Source organism: Phyllopteryx taeniolatus, chromosome 23 (genome assembly GCF_024500385.1).
Source record: "Phyllopteryx taeniolatus isolate TA_2022b chromosome 23, UOR_Ptae_1.2, whole genome shotgun sequence".
Classification (NCBI taxonomy): Eukaryota; Metazoa; Chordata; class Actinopteri; order Syngnathiformes; family Syngnathidae; genus Phyllopteryx; species Phyllopteryx taeniolatus.
The window spans coordinates 4,144,079-4,167,116 of NC_084524.1; the positions used below are offsets into that span (position 1 = coordinate 4,144,079).

Genomic DNA, 23,038 nt, shown 5'->3' on the forward strand with positions numbered 1-23,038 from the left:
ATGTGGACAATGAACTACTTCTTAAAACGCCACAAGGGGGCGCTGTGAGTAAATGAGCAACAAATTCGTCATTGCCACGCCGGAAGTAGCTTCGAAGGGCGAACGACTATTGTGATCGTCCAAAAGAAACGCGAGCTTCGCTTTGGACTCTTTCCAAAGGTAAACGCAGGGGGAAAAAAAAGTGGTATTTAATGGCTCGTTTGGTCACAAAGTTGGGCTGTTATTTGTAGCCTACCGCAGTTTAGCTTGTGTGCTAGTGCTCGTTTCGTGTTTGCCGCAGTGACGTATGCTAACAGCTATTCAGCTAGTTGTGTGCAAAACGTTCCCCAAATTAAAAAAAATAAAATAAATCCTCTGATGATCTGGCGAGAAAGGGGTTTCAAAGTCACCACAAAGTTGAAATCATAAAGTATGTATTGATTGAGTGCTTTTGCCGACGCTGCTTGACATTTTCACTGTGAGGTCACACGTACAGTACGTCAAAGTCGGTGAGAAAACAGGATAGCTCAATTCTTACTTGGATACTATGCCTCCATAAAGTATATTGATACCACGGCAAAAAAACAACTAAAGCATCAGTAAAATCAGTGGAATCATAAATGACAAACATGGAACTTCAAATTATTAGTATTTCTTATATATTTTTTTCAATTACAAATCCAAATGGTAATTTGTGTGTGTGTGTATGTGTGTGTTTTTTTTTATTAGCAGGCCAAGCTCACAGTCCAGTCGGTTGCCATGGCGTCTCCGGGGGGACAAGGAGGGGGAGTTTTGTCCACAAGAGGAGGAGCCGGGTCCAGGAGGATGAAGTGGGCTCTCGAGCTGAGTTTAGGCAACACCAGGTAAATGAAAAAGAAATATTAAAGTGTAGTGAATAGCAAAAATCTGCAAGTAATATAGGTGCCACAACATGGTGGCAAAGGCCAAGGGATTATTAGCATACATGGACAATCAGAATAACTTGAAAATAAGCACATTTGTTAAATAGGCAGGTAGTTTGTGAAGTTTGGCCTTGTAGATAAACGGTAAACAATGTTGCTCTCTTCACAGAGCCAGAGACGTCCAGTGGCAGTGATGGGTCATGCGAGCCATCAAAAGCAATAAATCTCATGCTAGTGTGATAAGTTGTATCAAGTAGTTGTAATGTAGCATCAGGAGAATGCCTATAAATGATATCTCCATCGTCGAAAACTGATAAAAATGTAGCTTGTACCATCTGTTTCCATCAGTGCTAAGGGAGGAAATATTTCTTTGGTAAAAGATTTTTGTAAAAGTCTTCGGTTCGGTCACGAGGAGATGACTGCATTCTCGGCGTACAGTTGAATTAAACTGTTTTTCATCCCAACATTGAAATCCTGAGTATGCAAGCAAAATAACAGTGGTTCTAAAACAGACCCTTGTTGTTGCACCCCTTTACAGACATCAGGATAATTTTCAGCTGTAGTAAAGGGCCTGAAGGAAAAACTGTTTGTTGACATGAATGTAGAATTGTCGATGGATATGTTGCAGGTGAACACTCAATTTAGTTTGACTTGTTAGCTGAGATAACAGCGGCACTGCTATGCTCCAGGTGTCGGAGCGACCGCCAGGCCGGCCAGGGCGATGTCGTTTATCCTATCGGATATTCGGAGAAGCCCGTGCCTGACACCAGCATCCAGGAGACGGACAAGAACCTAGTGGAAAAGGTGAGTCCGGATGAACAGGCCGTACTTTTTTGTGCTGGTGGATTGTTGACTGTGCTCCTCCTGTCTGACAGCGATGCTGGGATGTTGCGCTGGGCCCTCTCAAACAGATCCCCATGAACCTGTTCATCATGTACATGTCGGGGAACACCATCTCCATCTTCCCCATCATGATGGTGTGCATGATGGCCTGGAGGCCCATACAGGCACTGATGTCCATGTCAGCGAGTGAGTGCGTCGCGGAAGACGGCGACGTCTCCTCAACGGTGGGCGCAGTTTCGCTCGTCATCCTCTGCTTGTCTTCCTCTGGTGTCTTGAACAGCCTTCAAGCTGTTGGAGAGCTCCAGTCAGCAGTGGCTTCAGGGACTCGTCTACCTGGTGGGTAACCTGCTGGGCTCGGCGTTGGCCATCTACAAGTGTCAATCAATGGGGCTGCTGCCCACGCACTCGTCTGATTGGCTGGCTTTCATTGAGCCTCCTCAGGTAGTGTATAACAAGTCACTTAAGACATCACTTCATGGTTTAAGCCTTGCATATGATTTAGCCGACCACCATATAACGCCACAAAAAGTTTACTAAAATATCTGCAATTCATCATCAAGATTCAGTGAGTAATTGTAGCAAACGTGTATTCACTCAGAGGATGGAGATGATGGGCGGAGGGATGGTGTTGTGAAGCGGGCAGCGCACAGACCCGCGATCCAACTATTCCCGGCTCCCGACGCAACAGCCGAGATGAACCCGGGACGCGACGGAGGCTTCGACGAGCGATCGACGGCCGGCGTCTTGTCAATTTGTTTTGCCTTGTTTTTGTTTTGTTTCATTTTGGACAGACACATTGTTGTTCATCAGCCGCGGTGCTTTGTGTCCTCTGCATGTTTTATGGAACGACTACCATCACCTGACAGTTTTTTTTAATTTATTTTTTTTCCCTGAAAACAATTGCGTTAATACTCTTGATTCATCAACTTGATTTTAGAGAGCTCGCCACTGTGTAATGCAATGTGTAACTTTAATTTATACTGATTTGCCTTCACAAAAAATAAATTCTTCTTGATTTGAATGAAACTTGCTCGTGGTCATAGTCACATTGCAGAAGTTATGCTTTTAAAGGAAGTGCAATGGAACTAAGTGGGATACTGAATATCACCCAAGCCTACAAAAATTAACAAAAGTAAACTTGTGTCAAATGCGTTTATTTTTGTTTTTATATAAAAAAAAATGCAACGAGAACAAAATTGCTCAGCTATATTAAAAAAGAAAATTTCAAATTTACATAAAAAGTATCAAATAAAATTAAATGTCAAGCAACTACTAAGCAATAATGAAAATCATTAGAGGTACCTGAAACAATTATTTTGATATCATTGTCAGTTTTCCCCCTCCATTTTAAGGAAGTGATGATTGTATTATTAGTCTTCTTTCACACTTAAAAATCATAAAAATGCTTTAATATCTTCCGTGGTTGTTAATATGGGCCATCCGCAGGAAAGGGAAGTGCCGTGACGTCACGGGCTGCGTCCGCCTATAAGTGACATCTCCAGCAGCGTCTTGCACACACCTCCACACGTGCAACCGCCAGGATGTTCCCGTCGCTCGCTTGACGACTTCTCTCGGGCTTGTTTTAACTTTAGTTTCTCCTCATTTTTATTTTTTTCAGTTTTTTTTATTTTTATTTTTTTTCGGGGGGGGTGACCATGGAAAAATTGGAGCGTGGCGTCCGCGGGTCCTATCACGGGTCCAATAATCCGTTCTATCACAAGGTGACGCTGAGCAGCTTCCAACGAATCCGGGTGAGAACTTTTTGACTCACTTCAACCTCACGTGACTGAGGCTCCATGTTTGTTTGTGGTTTGTTGTTGTTTAGCCGAAGCAAACCTGAGTTTTTTGTTTCCCCCCCCCCCCCCCCCCCCCCATGCACAAGTTAATTGAAGCGCTTGCCTGCCACGTTTGGACAATGCTATTTCTTTCTTGCCGTATTTCATATGCAAATATTGATCTGTCTGCTCCACAAAACGTGGACTATATTTCTGAAGTGTCGTGATGGTTGTTGCGTCCCAATTAAGGGTCTGATCCTAGGAAGCATCCTGTTCCCGGTTCGGATCGTCCTGGCGAGCCTCTGCTTCCTGCTCATGTGGCCCCTGGCCCGCCTTCGCCTGGCCGGGCTTTCGGCGGAGGATCGCGCCCGACCCGTCACAGGCTGGCGCCGCTGGCTCTTCCATCCCGGCGTCTGGCTCCTCAGCCGGGCCGTCTTCTTCTCCGTGGGCTTCGTTTGGGTCCGGGTCAAAGGTCGGCGGGCTGACCTGAGGGAGGCCCCCGTGCTGGTGGTGGCGCCCCACAGCAGCTTTCTGGACATGCTGGTTTTGTGTACCACCCAGCTGCCCACCGTGGTGTCCCGCTCGGAGAACACAAGCCTGCCGGTCATTGGAGGTGAGCTTGGCTGATGGAGGACGCATGTACAAAAGTCTACACACCCCTGTTCAATTGCTAGGTTTTTGTGATATTAAAAAATTAGACCAAGAATGATCATTTCAAAACTAACGTGACCTGGAGTATAACCTGTAAATTGAATCATTAAAAGTCTTGTCAAGAGGGAAAGTAAAATAAAAATAATGTGGTTGCAAAATTGTACACTGACCTGGCTGTGTTCAGAATGAACTAATCCCGTTCAAACACCTGCCACCATTTCAAGTGTTTCTGATTATCCCTAAATGAAGTTTAGATGGTCTAGTAGGCCTTTTTAGACTTTTTGCTTCAGCAGTAACGCTGACTGCTGTTAATTCTTTCGACCTCGTCCAAGGCCCCAGTTGCAACTGAAGAAAAACAGCACCAAAGCACGCCAAACATACCTTTTGGAATCATGGCCAAAAAGTTCACCCTTGGTTTCACTGCACCCAAACAATTTCTCCCAAACACATTTTGAATGTTGGTAGGTGTGTGCTGTTTAACATGTGTGAAAATCGAATAGTTAATTTTGAGCACTGCTACATCTCCAGTTATAAGAGGGTGTGGACACATCATTTTAGTTGGTTAATATTTACATCTCCTGCTTGAAAAGATAACAAAAAAAAAAAAATTCGAGTTGTACAGGTTATCGGTCACATTAACGGTGGAAAAGGTTTAGAAATGATTTACCGTGATCTCTTTTTGGATCACAAAAACGTGGCATTTGAACAGGGGTGTGTAGACATTTTATATCCACTGAACGTGTGTGTGTGTGTGTGTTGATCTGTTTCCATGGTAGCTCTGCTGGAGTTCAACCAGTCTGTGCTGGTGAGCAGGAGCGATCCGGATTCCAGGAAGAAAGCTGTCGCCCAGCTCACGGAGAGAATCACTTCCAACGGTTACTGGCCTCAAGTAAGTCACCACAAATATTCAAACCGGTCATCACCGATAAAGTCACTTTATTTTATTATTTTTTTGTGACTCTTTGCCAGATGCTGATGTTTCCTGAGGGCACCACCACAAACGGCAGCGCTCTGATTAAGTTCAAACCCGGTGAGGACAGTTGACTTGAGCCGCTCGAGTCAATCCAGTTCTGATGCCGCGTTCGAGTCGTGTTTATGGAATGAACGGCATGAGGAGGAAAAAGGGTGTAGCAGCCACATGTTTGCGTAGTGTTTGAGTCATTTGACTTCTCTGCTTTTGAGTTTCTCCTTCCTTGCCTTCAGGTGCTTTTCTCTGCGGAGTCCCGGTCCAACCAGTTCTGTTGCATTTCCCCAACAAATTGGTGAGTGGAGGTGGACTGTTCTCACACACAAACACACACACATACTGGATCAATAATAATAATAATGTTGGGTTTTATAAGAATGGATGGAAATGTTTTATTTATTTTTTTCTTGACTAGATTCTTTTAATTGGTGGCATGAGGTCGACATGCACTGTGTATTTTGTACAGTTTATTTAGCGACACAGATATTATGACAGAGGATTTTGGGCCTTCAGTGGGGACTTACCCGACTTATTGCACCTCTTAACCGGGGGTGTATTTCGTCATTTGCGGACCCAAGGCAAACCCCGTCTGCTTACGACAAAGATTTTGAATATTTCTTATCAATTAAAAGGTGTGAATTTGAGGAAATCCCATTTCAAGTCCACATATTCGCAGTAAGATGGAATAGTCCATTGCATGGGAAGGCCAGTGAATAGTACTTGAAATGACCATGATAGATTCAAGCATTTTGATGTTTTTAAGCATGTGGATGAAAACTAAAATGGCAATAATTACTTTAAATCAAAGAAAACTTTATTAATCATTTTTTATAAGATGTTTTGGCATGCTGGGGAGTCTCTGGGCCACAGGGAATTACCAAAACATTTCAATGAGAGTTCATATTCACCAGGTACTCTCATTATTATTAATGCATGAAAGATAGGCACAGATGTTTTTTGATTGCCAAAATTTGTTTGCTCTGACGAAGAAATGCTGATGTCATCGAGAGCCAGGCGAATTTGAATGTGTTATTCGCATGTTTTTCTTGACTTCCAGCTTCTATTATCTTTATGTGCTTCAGGATACAGTCCGCTGGACACACAAAGGGACAACGTGGTGAGTGCTTGAAGGGCTCATGGTGCCACTCGAGTCCATCATGCAGGCGCTAACGTTTCTCTTCCATCTAACAGGAGCGAAGTGCTGTGGCACACCGCTTCCCAACTCTACACCAACATAACTGTGGAGGTCGGTGAATGAGCGTGTATGTGTTTTTTTTTTTTTCCTTTGTCTTGCCGTTCGGCATAACAAAATGTCCTTCAGTTCTTGCCGGTCTACAATCCCTCGCTGGAAGAGAGAAACAACCCCATCCTGTACGCTGACAATGTGCAGATGCTCATGGCAAAGTAAGGCGCACAATTATTTTCAGTAAATTGTAATTGGAGACCAATTAAAACTCATTGACTGCCAGCCTTCCCAGTTAACATGGATATTTGACTTCTAAAGCCGTCAATGGCGGTGAGTGTGTTTAGTGAATTTTGGTCCATTTTGACTCTCTCTCACGGCACAGTGGTTGGGAATCACTGATCTAAGGATTTCTGTGATATGCCGTGATTGAGCCAGCTCATCCATGAGGCAATATAAGCGAATGCGAAGGGCAATGTGGCGCCACAACATCGGAAAAAAATAATGATTAAAAGTAGTTAGTGAAAACTAGTTAGCTTTTCCATTTTAATAGCAAATACTAACATACTGTTGATTCAAATGTGTATTGCGTCAGTAACCTAACGCCAGTTTTCTACGGCATGGAGGAGTCTTAATTTGTACAGATTTGTCTACATTGGCCTAATATATGCTTCTATTATTTGTTGTATCTGGCGAGCTAACATTTTTCCTGCTTTTAATGGGTTATCCCTTTAAATATCAGATTTTTAACCGCAGTTGTTCGTTGTGTTACAGTTCCAATTGTCTAAAGCATGTTAATTGTTTTAAGCTTTACAGCGGTATATAGGTACACACTGTTCCATGATGAACTGCAGATTACTACTTTGAATAATGAAAAATGCCACCTCAAAGTGCTTTGCATGGTTCCAAATATAATCATTGATTTTCATATTTTACATAGGTTGAAGACGATAATAAAAATAATGCTCTTTGTTTTGTAAATGGATGTAAATTGCCTCCGGACTGGGGCGCCTGGGAGGGGAAATGCTGTTTGTTGCTTTTTTTTCGACTCCACACTGTCTTTATGTTGGACGTTGGTGTCATTTTTGACAGCAAAAAGCGTGCAAATGGAAAGTGAAACGTGTTCTCGCGCTCTTGCCTCAGGGCTCTCGGCATTCCGGCTACAGACTACGTGATGCAGGGCGGCGTGCCCGTCCAAAAAGTGGGCAGTCTGTCTCTCCCGTTGCTGTCACCCGGCAGGGAAGCGTTGATACTGCTGCACAAGGCCAGGTAGGAGAGCATCCGCTGTCGACATTTTATGATGTTTGTAAATGATCGACCGTATTCTGTGTGCGTCAGGCTGGGAGCGAGTGAAATGGAAGCTGCGATGGACAGAATGGTTGATGGGTGTCGGTCAGGATCCTCGCCGGTCGGAGCCGAAGAGCTCACCGGTCTTCTTGGACTCGCTGACCGGCGGACAGCAGCGAGCATCTGCGGCCTCTACGCCAAGGTACTGCGAGGATGTTCGTTGTCGTGTAATCGCTGCGACGTCTTCTTGCTGTTTTCAGGAAAACGTAGTGGACCTAAGACAGATCTATCTGAATGTGGCCGCTCTCTCTGGACTTGTTAACATCAAGTCCCTCCTGCACACGGCCTTCGATGTAAGTCCGTTTCACAACGTTGACATTGTAAGAACACTTTAGGACAACCGTTTGAGGATTTATTCCACATCCTTGATATCCATGTACTAGTAGGCTGCTTCTTCTCACACAAATGCCATAAACAGGCGTTCAGCGTGACCAGTCACTGGCCTTTCTTTGACCTTCCAGCTGTACGACGGAGAGGGGACAGGAAGTCTGAGTGCCGAGGAGCTGTCGGACCTGATGGGGGCGCTGTTGGGTTCACGTCAACCTCACGCTGCACAGCTCTACGCTGAGGTCTCCAGTGGTGGCCGGTTAAGTCGAGGTAACTTAATACATGACTGGAGGTGGCTAGAAGTACAGATACGATGAGATCTGCCAAAAGTACATTTTTCCCTCAAGTATTTTTTTTAATTTTTATTTTGGTCCTTCCTGTTCAACAATCTTTCACTAGTCTGAGGTCAGAGTGTCTTATTTACTTTGGCCTTGTACCCCTTGTTCCTCAGATGACCTTGTGCGAACGTTCACGAGCCACCCGACCTATCAGAAAGTGGTGAGCGAGCACCTACAGCCCGGCCAGGCGGCGCGTCAGTTGCTGGTCAACAACAACGGAAACATGCTCAATGGCAACAAAAAAGTCATGTGAAGGTTCATGTGCTTTTTTTGATGTGATTGCATTTTTTTTTTTTTTTTAAACTTCAGCGCAGAGCCACTTTAACCAAATAATTCAAAAAATTGTATTGTTGCATTTTTGTGTGTTTGTCCCTATACCAATGTTATTATAGACTTCTTATGTGTGAATATTTTTTTAAAGTGCAAGCTGTCCAAAAAAAAAAAAGTATTGTACATGTATTTTTATATGAATAGCTTCATTTATTACAGAAATGCCATATGTTTTTTTTTTTTTTCCCCTCACAGGTTTACGGATGACGTTCATTCTATTTCGTTTGGGTTTTAAAAATGTAATCTGTTTTTTCGAGTGTTAACGGGAAACAAAAGGGGCTTTGAATAAAAGTAAACAGTTTTGTCTGTCAGTGTCGGGTGTGACTATTTTACCACTGCGCATGCGCGAGGCTGCGGTCGGAACGGCGACTGAGAAGGGCCGTACTGAACGATTTCGCTTCTCGGCTGGACAATAAGGAGCTGCGAAAAATTGAGGAGTCCAATTTTTCCACAAATGTACGAAAGTAGAGCACCTCGTCGGAGGCAAACTGTCGACAACACCCGAGCAAGGTATGAGCTTTTTTTGTTTATATATGTGTGTTGTGTGTCACAATGTTCGACAGGTGACAGTTGCGTGCGGCATGGGCTAGTCTGCTGCTAGCGTTAGCATCCTGTCTGGCTACCGGCCGATACAGCCAAGCCAGCCGGTGTCCCTGCGCTCCCCCCTCCCACCACCACCATCATAATTTGCCGCTAACTGCCGGCGGAAAACCCCAAATTGGGGAAAGAAAGACCCGCGACGTCTTGAACGAGTCTTCCCCTTTGAAAGCCGGTTACAGCAGGTTTCAAATGTCCGCATCTCCTTTGAGACGCTGCAATAAAGACGCACGATGAGCTGTTGCGACGTTTTCCCTCAGCGCTTATTTCTCATCATTTAACGCCTTTTATCTAGTGCCTGATTGACTTTATTTATTTTATAAAGTCCAGCTCAAGGTAGAATTGTTAAGCCGAGCATGGCAAGTGGCTTGCTAATGAGACCACTCCGACACATTAATTATGAGGTTTGGTAATGTGTAATACATAACACCAGCGCTGGCATTTTAAACCCTGAAAATCACATTCTTTTAATTTTTTTTTCGTCCGCCAAACAAACGACGCGTGAATTGATCCAAATTGTAACGATCGTGTTCTTGCATATAAAAAAAACAAAAACAAAAAAAAAAAACTGATTTTTTTATTTGCATGCAGTCAACGTGAACGATTCTGCTGGCGAAGGAATTTTGAGTTTCCTCAGGGTAAAAATCAAGCAAGGCGTTTGCCACCCCCCCCCCCCCCCCCCCCCCCCCCACACACACACACACACACACACACACGCACGCACACACAAACACAAAGAAAGGTATCGCAACATTGTGCATAAAAGGCATCCAGCTGCCGTCTTTCCTCAGCCAGCAGCGACCGGTACAACCGGTTGGAGCCGCTTTTTTTTTTTTTTTGCCCATCTCCATATAGACCCCAGTTATTGTTTGACGGGGTTTGTGTCGATACCTGGGTGAGTCATTGGTAGACGTGGTTAAGCCTGGTAGGACTTCGTGAATCACTCAAATCAGCAGACCTGTCCGGGGAATTCATGCATGATACATGACATTTATTTGACATACATGACAATTGCTGGAAACGTGCAAAGACTAAGAACTATGGAGTACTCAATTGTGGCGATTATAACTGTTTTTCACCATTTTAATTAAACTTTTTTTGGGGGGGGGGCGTGGCTAAAACGACACCCAGTACGTACTTGGCTGTCCAGCACCGAGTCGCAACTCCCCCACTTCATCAGAACTTTAGCGCCATCAGCTGTTACCCTGCGCGATTGCGACGTGTAGTACGATCGCTACGATTGCCTCCACCCCGAAATTGCATTTTCCCTTTGGATGGTGCGCTGGCTTAGCAGCTGTAGAGTGCCTCGTTGTTGGTTTCAAGTGTGCGTACATCATGGGGACAAAGGCAGAGTAGTGAGTGAGTGGGTGGAGGGGTTATTTGAAAAAGTCTGACGTGACAGCCAGTATTTGGACCCGGGCTTCGCGTTGGCATGGCCGCTCTAGAGCGCCTCGTTGTCGCAGCGTGGAAAAGACCCGCAACGACCGGGTGGGATATATCCCAGCCACCAGAGGTTTTATGCGGATGTATTTTCGTGGCACAAACATGTCGTTTTGTAGGCGTAAGAAAAGGGGCTAGACAAAGTCCCATTCATTTTTCCATTCATTTTTTTTTTTTGTGCCTTTCAAATTTGGCAGGGTTGTTAACAACACTCTGTGGTGTGTCAAATTTACAAGACAATTTTCACTTTACACACTTTTAAGAATACTTTCATACTTTTGATGTGTACATGTCTGCTGAGTGTTTTAATTTTTTTCTCTATTCTCCCTGTTCTCGTTTCCTGCTCCAATCCTTTGCCCGCCCCTGACTCTGTTCCGGGCTCCTGACCCTTCAATTTGTCCGCGATCCTGTCGACAACACCCTGCCAACCTTTTCCCTTGCCCCGCCTGGCAGAAAAGCAGAAAAGATACCCCCGTGCCAGTTTGCTTTGAAGGAAAGCGCCACCTCCTCACTTATGATTGGCGGTGGCCAATCTCGTTGTCAGTGTTGGGGAGTCACTAATTACATGGAACGAGATTACATCATTTAATAATAATAATTCTTATCTATTACATTACCGGGAGATAGTGTGTAATTCAATTCCAGGATTACAATTTTAATTAAATAGCTGCAAAGTTCCGATTTTATTTTATTTTATTCCCCCCCCCACCACCACCCCCCACCCCAATTCGCGTCCTCTTCTAGAGCCGACGCTTCTGATTGGCTGTCTCTGGTCATGTGCCATTCTGCCGTAGTCTCAAACACGGCATAATTTTCCAAATATGACCTGAAAGCTCCACGTTGTTGATCCTGTTGATCCATTCTTTCAAAATTAAGAAAACTCATCAAAATATAATCAAATATCATTCGTTGTATTACTTCGAGAAAGTCATTGAGTTAATTACACTACTATTACATTTTCAACAGGATAACTTGTAATTGGAACCAACAATTTTTTTTTACAAAGTAAGCTTCTCCAAAACTGCACGTTGCCTCGATGGAGAATGGCTGCTGGAAAAGAACTAATTATCCCAGCTGTCGTTACCTCACCTGCAAGCGTCAGCTAAACTCGGTTCGGTTCAGCCGCGCTCGCTAACCTGTGAGCCCACCAGCCCCCCCACCCCCACTTCCCTCGCCCCAGTCGTCCCGAATCCCCCCAATTTTCCCAGAGGCCTTCGCCATGACGTCCGTGCGGTTCACCGTGACGCCCACCAAGGCGGAGGACCACCCCGGGCTGTCCGACACGTCGCCTGAACTCAGCTCCCGCTCCGGCACCCACGTGCGCTTCGGCTCCCGGGAAAGCGTCAATCGAAGCGAGCCGCCTAGCGACACGTCGGGAGGGGTCACGGCGCCGGCGGGAGGAGGCGGGACGGAAACGCCGGACTACAGTAACATGGAGCAAGGTGAGGAGCGTGCACATGTTTGGAAAAAAATAATCCCTAGGTGTGCACTGTGCTACTAATCTGGAATTTAATCTGGATTATAATAGATGTCGGTTACTCTGTCAGAATTTCAAACAAGCGCGACACAAAGCGCAACGAGGAAGTGTGGCAGCTTTTGGCTTCGAAAGTATAATATATAATGGAGTCATATGCAAATATCAAACAATGATTATTAACGTATTTTTGCCTTTTTACGTAATATTCAGTGAGTCCCCTTTTCCAGAAAGGACTTTCTTCAGGTTTCAGTAGCAGGCGGTGTTCATAACCACAGAACTGAATTCTAGACCAACAGGGACAGATTTTTTTTTAAATCCGTTGGACATAAACTCCCTTCTCGGTGTAGTGAAAAGTTGGGCTTTTGTTTTGCAAACAACTGGCCGAACAAGCTTTCCCTTCGGTTCCCTGACTCAGCATTTGAGCCGAGAGTCAGCAAACGCGCCACAATTTGCTTGCGAGACAGTAAGTGGACACTTTCACTTCCGTGCCTGTCCACAAAGGAAAAGAAGTAGTTGCGCACGTCCATAGTAACAAGGACAACTCACACTATGAGTATATAATGAGCTTCCCTAAGTAGGAATTGAGCCGCTTAATCCCATTGAGTTTCAAGCGGGCTGCGCGGCATCTCCACGTGCGTCCCTCAGTCGGGGTCAAAGCCCTCGGAGTAGCGCGGCGCGGCGCCCTTGCCGGCTCCCCGCAATGACGTCCGCCAAATCCCACGCAGGTGTGCTGACCGCAGCAAGAAGACGCCTGTCATTTGATCTTGTTTGGTTTTTGCCGTTTCATCGTCCACCCCCCCCTTCCCTGTCGCACCTTTAGAGGATTCTTTTTGGACAGGAGAATCTGTCAAATCAATGACAGAATTGCTAAGTTCTTATTGTTGTCAGCGCAGAAAATAACCTGAAAAGGGTCAGGAACAGCTATCCAGGAACGGGTCTTGAACCTTCTATACGATTGCGTGCGTGTTGACCAAGTTGCAGCGGCTGAATATTAACCAGCGTTGTGTTTACGTTCACACTTGTGATTCGTCAGGGCGATGGTAGCAACGAACGTGAAGGTGGAAGGTGGAGGTCGCCGGTCACAGACGAGCGGCCGTCGCTTAGCGCAAGATCGCAGCTCCTTTGCGCTCGGTGTGTTGACCTCTGCTGCGCTCTGCCTTTGCAGGGGATGGAAATTCCAAACTCTCCAGCGTGTACATCAACAACAGCCACGGCGCGGATGACGACGACTTGTACGACAGGAACTTGGCCTTGTTTGAGGTGTGCGCAAACAAACGCGCGGTCCCATTCCGTACGTCTTGAACGTTGTCGTCTTCCTGCTCCTCACAGGAGGAGATGGACACACGGCCCAAAGTGTCGTCTCTGCTCAGTCGGCTGGCCAACTACACCAACCTGATGCAGGGCGCCAAGGAGCATGAGGAAGCTGAGAGCAACAGTGAGAAGAAGAAGGCCAAGGTACTTGAAATCGTTTGGAAATGTAGAGGCTCAACATGGAGACATTCAAAGGATAGAGACAAAAAATGGGCTCAGTCAACCCACCTAATGAGATGAGATCTAGTTCCACCAACTAGCAAATTCACCAAGTCACGATCGGACACATTTACTGCCTCGCGGACAGTCAGAACACGGCCGCTAGCAGGGTCACTACAATCCATTATTGCAAAACGTCCTGTGACTTTAGTACACGTTTTCAGTACTGTAGCGAGTAGCGACTCTGCCTGCAGTTGTTTTGCGTGGGTTGGAGTTGTTGATGGTCTGTCGGTTCCGACTGTCTGCAGGCCAGTGAAGCTGTCTGAATGTGATTGGGTTAGCAGGCGACTGCACTTGGGGACGGCGTATGTCTGTGGCGGGGAGAGCGAGTCCTTCTGTGAAAGAGTCCGACATTGATGTCTTCGGTTTCCCGTGAGGCCTGATAATGTCGCACTTGATAGTTGCGTAGCGGACGCAGCTACTGGTGAAGCATCCAGGATATACCCCCCACCAAAGCTGGTTGCCATTTAGTCTTTTGTGCTGACCTGCCCTGACAACTTGCTGATAAGGAGCCACCAGCAGGAGATAAGACTGTTATTATGTTATAAAGGAGTTTCCTGTCTATTCTGATAACACCTTTGCAGAATTGGACACTGGGAACTGACCTTTAGCCACAGTTGTATAGAAGCATTAATTTGGATTGCGTGGGTGTTTGCGTGCTCTATCCCTCCACAGTCGCCACGCATGGGGACCTTAATGGGCGTGTACCTGCCGTGTCTGCAGAACATCTTTGGCGTCATCTTGTTCCTGCGTTTGACCTGGGTGGTGGGGACCGCCGGCGTGTTGCAGGGCCTCTCCATCGTCTTCATCTGCTGCTGCTGCGTGAGTGTCGTAGAATGTCGTAAAGTGGCATAGAGCGGCGAACGCCGCAGTCTCACCCGCCCGCGACTGTTTTTGTTCCTCCAGACGATGCTGACCGCCATATCGATGAGCGCTATCGCCACCAACGGAGTGGTTCCAGGTAACACTTCAGTGTGACTTCCAAATGAGCCACCATGGGGGGTGAAACTGGCTTGGTTTTATTTTGAAGGCCTGACTTTTGACAAGATGTTACGCCGTTGTTGCCCCAATTTATCAGTGTTGCTGAGCAGACCGGGAGGCTTGTTATTGCCTTGAGCTGGCCATAAATGCTCGCATTATGGAATACACCTTGCTGTCTGTTGAACCCACTTCACACAAGACGACAGAAAGTTCAGAGTGTCAGCATTTAAAAAGAAAGGGAGAAACATGATAGCATTTGAGAAAGAACTGGTGGCAAAGTATGAAAATGCCTCTCTCTCTTTCTCTCTCTCTCCCCTCCTCCTGTCTTCCATACGCCATCAAGAGTCTTCATTAAAGATAAAAATTATATGAAATGTTCAGTCATCCACTTCATTAGTCATTTATAATTATTTCACTCTATTTCCTCTATGTAAAACTGTTGTTATCCAGTATATAATTATTTTTTGTGAATATTTTTGGGTGTCAGGGACGGATTAATTGGATTTACTTGATTTCCTGTGGGAAATACTGCTTTAGTTTTCGTGCATTTCGGTTTTGGTCAGAATGAAGGGTAATTCTTCACCTTCTTTGGCTCTGCTCAGCCGGAGGCTCCTACTTCATGATCAGCCGCTCTCTGGGTCCAGAGTTCGGGGGTGCTGTTGGTCTGTGCTTCTACCTGGGCACCACCTTCGCAGGAGCCATGTACATCCTCGGAGCCGTCGAGATCCTGCTGGTTGGTTGTTCTCTTTTCCTGCTCGCATTGTTCTTTGATTCCTCAGTCACACGACAGACTCTCGCTTTTATCCTCCTCCAGATGTACATTGCGCCAGAAGCGGCCATCTTTACTGCCAAAGGGTTGGAGAGCGAGGGTGCGGCTATGTTGAACAACATGCGCGTCTACGGCTCCCTCTGCCTCCTCCTCATGTCCTTGCTGGTATTTGTGGGCGTCAAGTATGTCAACAAGCTGGCGTCCGTCTTCTTAGCCTGCGTCATCGTCTCCATCGTCTCCATCTACGTTGGCGCGCTGGTCTCCGTCTTCAAGCCGCCCAACTTCTCGTACGTGCGCCCGAACGGAAATGTTGAACCCCTTTGCAACCCAAGTAACACGTCATCTTTGCAGGGTATGTATGCTCGGAAACAGAACCATCAACGGCCACGATCTCGTCGACGACCGGTGTGCCAAAACCGTCCTGCTTTCGGCCGAGAGGGAGGCCGCCAACGAGACGCTTCCCGGCGGTGCGTTCTGATCTGGACGTGCGCAGCAGCTCAGGAAGCCTGCCGAGTTGTCAAAGTGTTGCTCTCCTCCCCAGCAGACGCCAACACCACAGCGCTCCCGACACTGGAGCCCAGCCCAAGCCCCGGTCCCCATCTGGCGGAAAAGACCACGTACTTGTGGAGCCGCTTCTGCCAGAGCGCTGAGCTCAACGCCTCCTGCGACGACTACTTCACCGCCAACAACTTCTCCCGTATCGAAGGCATCCCCGGTTTGGCCAGCGGCGTCATCACCGGTAACGCCGCACACGGTGCCAGCTATTTGGCCACGACAAGGTGTGACGCTCCTACATTGCGTCGCAGAGAACCTGTGGAGCTCGTACCTCAGCAAAGGAGACGTGGTGGAGAAAGGCTCCTTGAGCTCCTCCCAAGGAGCGCACGCTGCGTCCACACAGCAGCCTTACGTCTTTGCTGATATCACCACATCCTTCACTCTGCTGGTGGGAATCTTCTTCCCCTCCGTCACCGGTAAATGCTTTCTTCAGTTTCGAACCAGATGCGTCGCATTGCAGCTACAAGCGAGGGCTTGGCTCGCTTTCTTCTTCATCGTAGTTCTATTGCCATGAATGAAGCCAGAGGAAAATTGGGCTCATTACTTTTTGACTGCCCCTCGTAGTGAAATGAGGGTTTTCCTGAAGCTTGTTCATGTTAAGAGGTTCCACCCTGTCTTCCTCAGGAATCATGGCCGGTTCCAATCGGTCAGGGGACCTGAAAGACGCCCAGCGTTCCATCCCCATCGGGACCATCCTCGCCATCCTCACCACCTCCTTTGTTTGTATCCTTGAGAGATATTCACCTTCATGACCTCGACATGTAACGATGTATATTTTGTGACGTGACCAAGGCAAAGCTTTAGTAATCGTCTTTGAGTTGACATTTGAAGGCTTGATGCACCCGTGTTTTCCTTAGTTCGCTTCTCCCAGACCTAACCAGCGTTCTTTTATTCGGCGCCTGTGTTGACGGCGTGGTCCTCAGAGACAAGTCAGTTTCACTCGTCCCGTCTTTCCAAGTGTGCGCGAAATGTTGATCTTCGTCGCTTCCCGCAGGTTCGGAGACTCGGTCAAAGGGAATCTGGTGGTGGGCACGCTAGCCTGGCCTACGCCCTGGGTCATTGTGGTGGGCTCCTTCTTCTCCACGTGCGGCGCGGGCCTCCAGTCGCTGACGGGTGCTCCAAGACTTCTGCAGGCCATCGCCAAGGACAACATTATCCCCTTCCTTAGGGTTGGAACTGACGCTATAGGACTTCGCACTGACATAACAGTCAAAAGTTCAAATGATCCGGGCAGTATGCTGACGTGCGTTTACGTGTGCGCGTCAGGTGTTCGGTCACGGCAAAGCAAACGGCGAGCCCACCTGGGCACTGCTGCTGACAGCCCTCATCGCTGAGCTGGGCATCCTCATTGCATCTCTGGACCTGGTGGCTCCCATCCTGACCATGTGAGACTCCCCGCGGATCCCGAACCTCTCTGTTGTGACGGAGCTGTCAATCGTCTTCTCTGTCCAGGTTCTTCTTGATGTGTTATCTGTTTGTCAACCTGGCGTGCGCCCTGCAAACCCTCCTGAGGACGCCCAACTGGAGGCCGCGCTTCTCCTACTACCACTGGTGCGTCTGCCGCCGCCGCAAACGTACGTGGTCTCTCACGCACTCACTTTGGTCTCTTTGCTTGTGTGTGTCAAGGTCCTTGTCATTTTTGGGGATGACGATCTGCCTGGCGCTCATGTTCATCTCCTCCTGGTACTACGCAATCGTCGCCATCGTGATCGCAGGCATGATCTACAAGTACATTGAGTACCACGGGTATGTTTGCCACGGCGATGGATTCCAAGCTCGGCATGCGCTGTTCAGTGTTGCCTTGAATTTACAGCGGCGCCAACTTTGTTCAGCTGCGAGGCCAAATTTTCAATGAAAAGTGAGTTTCGAATGCGCCCAACAGTCGCCGACGCACTTTCGGCTGTTTATCGACAAAATGAAAACACTCGCAAGGATCATGGAGAAGTCTGAACTCACCATGTAGTCATGATCCCAGTACTGAATCCAGGCTCCGGATATCACTCACAAGGCCGCCCACTCATTTTAATTGATTATGTTTTCATATTTGCATTTTACAATACGGTGCTGTTTTTCTTGGTACCACTGTACGGTACAGCTTGTACAAGTGCCCCTAATGATCTGGCCACCGCGTGTGCATACTGCGGCGTGCGTGTGTGATTCAGAGCCGAGAAAGAGTGGGGAGACGGCATCCGCGGGCTCTCGCTCAGTGCCGCCCGTTTTGCCCTCTTGCGGTTGGAAGAAGGCCCGCCCCACACCAAAAACTGGAGGTATGGAAGTCTCCGACGAGGTGAGGATGATGATGACGATGACGACTCCGGGCTCCGTTTTAAGACCTGGCTCCCGCAGGCCTCAGCTGTTGGTTTTACTCAAGCTGGACGAAGACGCGCACGTCAAGTCTCCTCGCCTGCTGACCTTTGCCAGCCAGCTGAAGGCGGGAAAAGGCCTGACCATCGTGGGCACCGTGGTTTCCGGCAACTTCCTGCACAGCTACGGAGAGGCGCTGGCGGCGGAACAGGTGAGTCCGAACGCCAGCCAGTCTTTTATGTCTTGACTTCCTCCTCGATGGCACGCGTTCATTTCGCTCACCGGCTGCCCGGCTGAAATCAAACGTATCAATATTATTGGGTGCGTTCATATTGTCCATGTCAGACCCTGAAGCTTCTGATGGACAAGGAGCGAGTCAAGGGTTTCTGCCAGTGCATCGTAGCGCAGAAGGCGCGTGAAGGCATCAGTCACATGATCCAGTCCAGCGGCCTGGGTGGGATGCAACCCAACACCGTGGTGATGGGATGGCCTCATGCCTGGAGGCAGAGCGAGGATCCGCAGTCCTGGAAGACCTTCATCCGTGAGTCCCGACCCTTGCCGCTTCCGTCTCGCAAAAGTACTTGCATTCTGTACTGAAGAAGTACAGATGCCTGTTTGAAAAAGAAGGACGGTGGTGCCTTGATAGGAGTTCATTTTGTTTGTTGGTGACCATGCTCGTTGCTCAAGACACTTGTATCTCAAATCCCCATTGAGATGAATTGAAATGCCATTAATCTGTTCCAGCCTTCCCCCCCCCCCCCCCCCCCAAAAAAAAAGTTTCTGTTTTTCATGAGAAAAATAGCCCTCAATCATATTTTACTTTAATTTAATCGAATGAATTAAAGTATTTTTGCCACATTTGTTTGCTTCAATCCAGTGGCTATTGTGTTTCTCCTTGTGGCATGCACACTTTGGCCATCTGAGGGCAGCATAAGACGTATTGTAATCCTGTACATGGAGACGGTCTCAGCTACTCAGTAAACCTTAGTAATATTAATCGTTTTTCACAGAGGATAAAGAATATATCCCACGGAGTATTATATTATTTTTCTACATGTTGCCCCACCTTTTGAGTTTAAATAACCACTTAATAACATCGCAACATCGATGTCTGTCTGTTAGCCCATCTATGGCTTTTCCCATTATATCTCAGCATCATGCTAGCAGACTTTAAGGCACAGTTATGCGGTTGCGATAAGTAGCGATATATTTACCGTCGCACCACTGCCTTTTGAACGAGCGGCTGACGGCGCCCCCTTTGCTTCCAGACACGGTGCGCGTCACCACGGCCGCACACTTGGCCCTGCTGGTGCCCAAAAACATCTCCCTGTTCCCCAGCAACAGCGAGCCGTGCGCCGACGGCTACATGGACGTGTGGTGGATCGTGCACGACGGCGGGATGCTGATGCTGCTGCCTTTCCTGCTGCGCCAGCACAAGGTCAGAGCCCAGGCCTCTTCTTCAATATTTGGTTAGTTTTTAGAGTTGGGTTTCCGAGTTGTTATTTAAATTTTTTTCATATTATATTATTGTGCCTTGGGCACCTGGGACCAGGACAATACAGACATACGGATTTCCAGAACGTGAAGAAGTACGGGCGTACAGCTGTCATAAAAATGAACAAAGCAACCAAAAAAGCCTATCTATGAAAAAGAAACAAATATAAAAACAAAGGACATTTTTTGCTGTAATTATAGTTTGTTTGAATCAGTTTTGTAAACAGACACAATGCCGTATCAGTTAGTTATCATTTGTTTTTGTCAACGGAAATATTTTTTTTCGATATTCGTCTTCGTTATTTTGGTCAACTGCGATAACCTTGACGTGGGCCATCTCCTCCTCGCCTGGAACAGGTGTGGCGCAAGTGCGGGATGCGCATCTTCACCGTGGCCCAGATGGAGGACAATTCCATCCAGATGAAGAAGGATCTGGCGACCTTCCTCTATCACTTGCGCATCGAGGCCGAAGTGGAAGTCGTGGAGATGGTACGCCGCTGCTGCTCCCCCGTCGTCAAAGATCACGGAATAACGCGACTTTTCCCCCCGCTCAGCACGACAGCGACATCAGCGCATACACTTACGAGAGGACCCTGATGATGGAGCAGAGGTCCCAGATGCTCCGCCAGATGCGTCTTTCCAAATCGGACCGCGAGCGAGAGGTAAGGCTGCGGCCGTGCGCCTGGAATGGTTCGCCCCACCTGTCTCCCAAAATATTCAAATGTCGGCTTCCTTCTCGCCGCCGGATTCCCTCAGCGGGTTCGCTGGAGTTTTGATGATGTAAGTTTTCTCGTGAGTAGCCAGCTATCAGCTCGTCCAAGTCGATCGGAAAAAACTGCCCACTGCTATTGAAGCGCTAGATGTTAACTATATAGTGGTCGTAGTAGTAGTAGTAGTAGTAGTAGTAGTAGTAGTAGTAGCACACAGTTGTCAATTCCTGTACAGTTTTGCCTCAGAAGTAACATGTAGTTGTTTTACTAGTGTGCCCTTGTCATTCTGACTGTGCAAAGTAATGTCATACAGTAGTGGGAAAAGAGTTGCGAGTAAGACGGCGGGCTTGATTTACTAAAGTTCTGCTGACGCAAAACGATGATGAAGCTGATCTTACTAACCGGGTGCAATTCATTTTTGCACGCTGTGGGAGGAGTTTATGCAAACAGACGAATTTAGCATGTGCAGTGTGATTTATCAAACCTGATGGGAGTTGTGCTGGCTGATTTTGCGTCTTGTGGAAAACAAAAAGTATCGCCTCAGATCTATTGAGCGATGATGACAGATTTGGAGCTCGTCCGTGAAAGCGAACACACAATTTATCCTCGTAAATCAGGCCCACAGTCGTTCTAATCGTGGGCTGAATTTGTCTCGCGACTGAGAACAAAGAGCCAGCTAGCCAGTCAGCGTGTGTTGTTTGTAGATGTCACCCCGGTGCCGACAATGCTGGAAGAAATGCCGGATTTGCCAAAGACCTGACGAAGCCTGTTTTTCTGCCGCCCCGTGGCGCAGGCTCAGCTCGTCAAGGACCGCAACTCTATGTTGCGACTGACGAGCATCGGCTCGGACGAGGACGACGACACGGACGCCGGCGAGCGGGACCGAGCGGCGGCCGGCGACGGGTCCTCGTCTGAGCGCCATCGCCGCGTTCAAATGACCTGGACCAAAGAGAAGGCTTCGCAGTACCGGGCCGCGCATTCTGGATGCTCCACGCCGGAGGGCTTCCGGGACATGCTCAGCATCCGGCCGTCAGTACCATTTTTTTCGACCGTGTCAAACAATTCCAATTTCTAGTCTCACATTGTACTTTCCAACAATTTGATGCAATCCATACATTTATACGCAATTTAGTTTTCCTTCAGAAATTGTATTCTCTAGTTTTAAATTGCTTTCCCGCCAGTGACCATTCCAACGTGAGGAGGATGCACACGGCCGTCAAGCTCAACGAGGTCATCGTCAACAAATCCCACGATGCCCGAGTAGTCCTGCTCAACATGCCGGGACCGCCGAGAAATCCAGAGGGAGATGAGAACTGTATCCTTAACCCTAATCCAGCAAATAGATGGAACTCGTTTGGCGTTTGTGCTCCGTGAGGTTCGGTGTTGATGTAAATCTTTGACTCACTGAGCAGACATGGAGTTCCTGGAGGTTCTCACGGAGGGTTTGGAGCGTGTTCTGCTGGTCCGAGGCGGAGGAAGTGAAGTCATTACCATCTACTCCTGATGAGACGTCAGCTTTGAAAGGAGCTGTCTATCTCCTGGAAGTGAGAGGGTGGGGAGGTCATCTGCTGCATGGTCCCGCTCAAAGCAACCGCCGCTTGTCACTGGTCGTCACTCTTTTGTCATGACACGCGCACGCCTTTTCCATTCCACTGGCGTCAGACTGCAATGATTTAAAAAATAATAATAATATACAAAATAAAATACAGCATCGTGCTTTTGTGAAAGTCAAACGAGTGTGTTTTCCCGCTGACGGTCATTGCAAGATGTCAAGCGTCAGAGGCTGTCGTTACTCTGACGAGACTCAGGGTTGAATTTTTGTCTTTTTTCTTATTATCACGATAAGGTATGTTCATTCCAAATGTTGGACTTTTTGTCTTGCTTTGCACTTTTGTTTCCACAAGAGCAATTTAAATGGTTTCTTGTCATTTTGAACTGCTGTACATCGATGGCATACTTTTTGTTTGTTTCCGGTGACAGAACGGATCCGCGGTAGTTCTGTTGTGATGTAACGGACATTTCACACATTCACAAATGATGTGCGGCTTCTTCACCTGCACCTCCCGTGATGAGTTTCCTGTGTAACTGCAATATTCCCATGAGCAAAAGTCTCAGAGGTCGGCCCTTGTCGAGACGAGACGAGAAATGGACCATCCCGATGGAAATGACCAGAATGCATGTGTGCGTTTTCAGAAACTATTCATGTGCTGATGTGCCGCTGTCTGCGTGTGTGAACGAGAGCTTGTTGCAGACGACGAGCCGTGAACTGCTTTTTCCTTCTGCAGATTTTAGTGTTACAGTGCAGGGATTTATTTTTGTTTGTCTTTGAAACATTCGTTTATTGTCTGTACATACATACAGAGATTCCAATTTTTTTTTTTTAATGACACAAATATGAAATGTGGCATAACATTTGTTTGTGTTAACATTTTGGAAATAAAGTGATTTTGAAGAAAAAAAATAGTTGCACTTTGGTGAAGTTCTCTGACAGTGACACATGACATCTAAATTATGTGAAACTCAAACGTGACTGATTTCT

At 47.2% G+C, this 23,038-nt stretch overlaps 3 protein-coding genes across 8 annotated transcripts; all 3 read left to right on the plus strand.

Annotated features, from left to right (window-relative positions):
* The first annotated feature begins 14 nt into the window (after positions 1-14).
* emc4 (ER membrane protein complex subunit 4) lies at positions 15-2,750 on the plus strand. Its single transcript, XM_061763195.1, has 6 exons — positions 15-159; positions 709-842; positions 1,571-1,685; positions 1,757-1,910; positions 2,005-2,165; positions 2,323-2,750. Exons 2-6 carry the CDS (start codon positions 739-741, stop codon positions 2,356-2,358), a joined length of 570 nt encoding a protein of 189 aa, XP_061619179.1. The 5' UTR covers positions 15-159; positions 709-738; the 3' UTR covers positions 2,359-2,750.
* A 474-nt stretch (positions 2,751-3,224) lies between these two features.
* lpcat4 (lysophosphatidylcholine acyltransferase 4) lies at positions 3,225-8,948 on the plus strand. Of its 2 annotated transcripts, none has more exons than XM_061763188.1 (13): positions 3,225-3,475; positions 3,749-4,112; positions 4,927-5,039; positions 5,120-5,180; positions 5,354-5,412; positions 6,200-6,234; positions 6,309-6,363; positions 6,439-6,521; positions 7,444-7,569; positions 7,639-7,789; positions 7,848-7,967; positions 8,066-8,244; positions 8,426-8,565. In XM_061763188.1, exons 1-12 carry the CDS (start codon positions 3,380-3,382, stop codon positions 8,213-8,215), a joined length of 1,413 nt encoding a protein of 470 aa, XP_061619172.1. In that variant the 5' UTR covers positions 3,225-3,379; the 3' UTR covers positions 8,216-8,244; positions 8,426-8,565. The 2 variants fall into 2 exon arrangements, with proteins under 2 accessions (XP_061619172.1, XP_061619171.1); XM_061763187.1 differs by having other exon boundaries at positions 3,227-3,475; positions 7,848-7,940; positions 8,109-8,244; positions 8,426-8,948.
* Positions 8,949-9,001: 53 nt separating this feature from the next.
* On the plus strand, positions 9,002-22,962 carry LOC133472483 (solute carrier family 12 member 6-like). 5 transcript variants are annotated; one of them, XM_061763336.1, is made up of 27 exons: positions 9,002-9,152; positions 11,133-12,121; positions 13,322-13,416; positions 13,486-13,611; positions 14,362-14,508; positions 14,593-14,647; positions 15,270-15,400; positions 15,482-15,723; positions 15,788-15,903; positions 15,978-16,175; positions 16,243-16,407; positions 16,616-16,714; positions 16,863-16,920; positions 16,986-17,160; positions 17,258-17,376; positions 17,444-17,542; positions 17,618-17,737; positions 18,154-18,258; positions 18,338-18,506; positions 18,641-18,836; positions 19,564-19,733; positions 20,147-20,278; positions 20,344-20,451; positions 20,546-20,569; positions 21,293-21,528; positions 21,681-21,814; positions 21,912-22,962. In XM_061763336.1, the coding sequence occupies exons 2-27, from the start codon at positions 11,899-11,901 to the stop codon at positions 22,001-22,003; spliced, it is 3,534 nt and encodes a 1,177-aa protein (XP_061619320.1). In that variant the 5' UTR covers positions 9,002-9,152; positions 11,133-11,898; the 3' UTR covers positions 22,004-22,962. The 5 variants fall into 5 exon arrangements, with proteins under 5 accessions (XP_061619320.1, XP_061619321.1, XP_061619324.1 ...); XM_061763337.1 differs by having other exon boundaries at positions 15,981-16,175; XM_061763340.1 differs by having other exon boundaries at positions 14,410-14,508.
* The last annotated feature ends 76 nt before the right edge of the window (positions 22,963-23,038 follow it).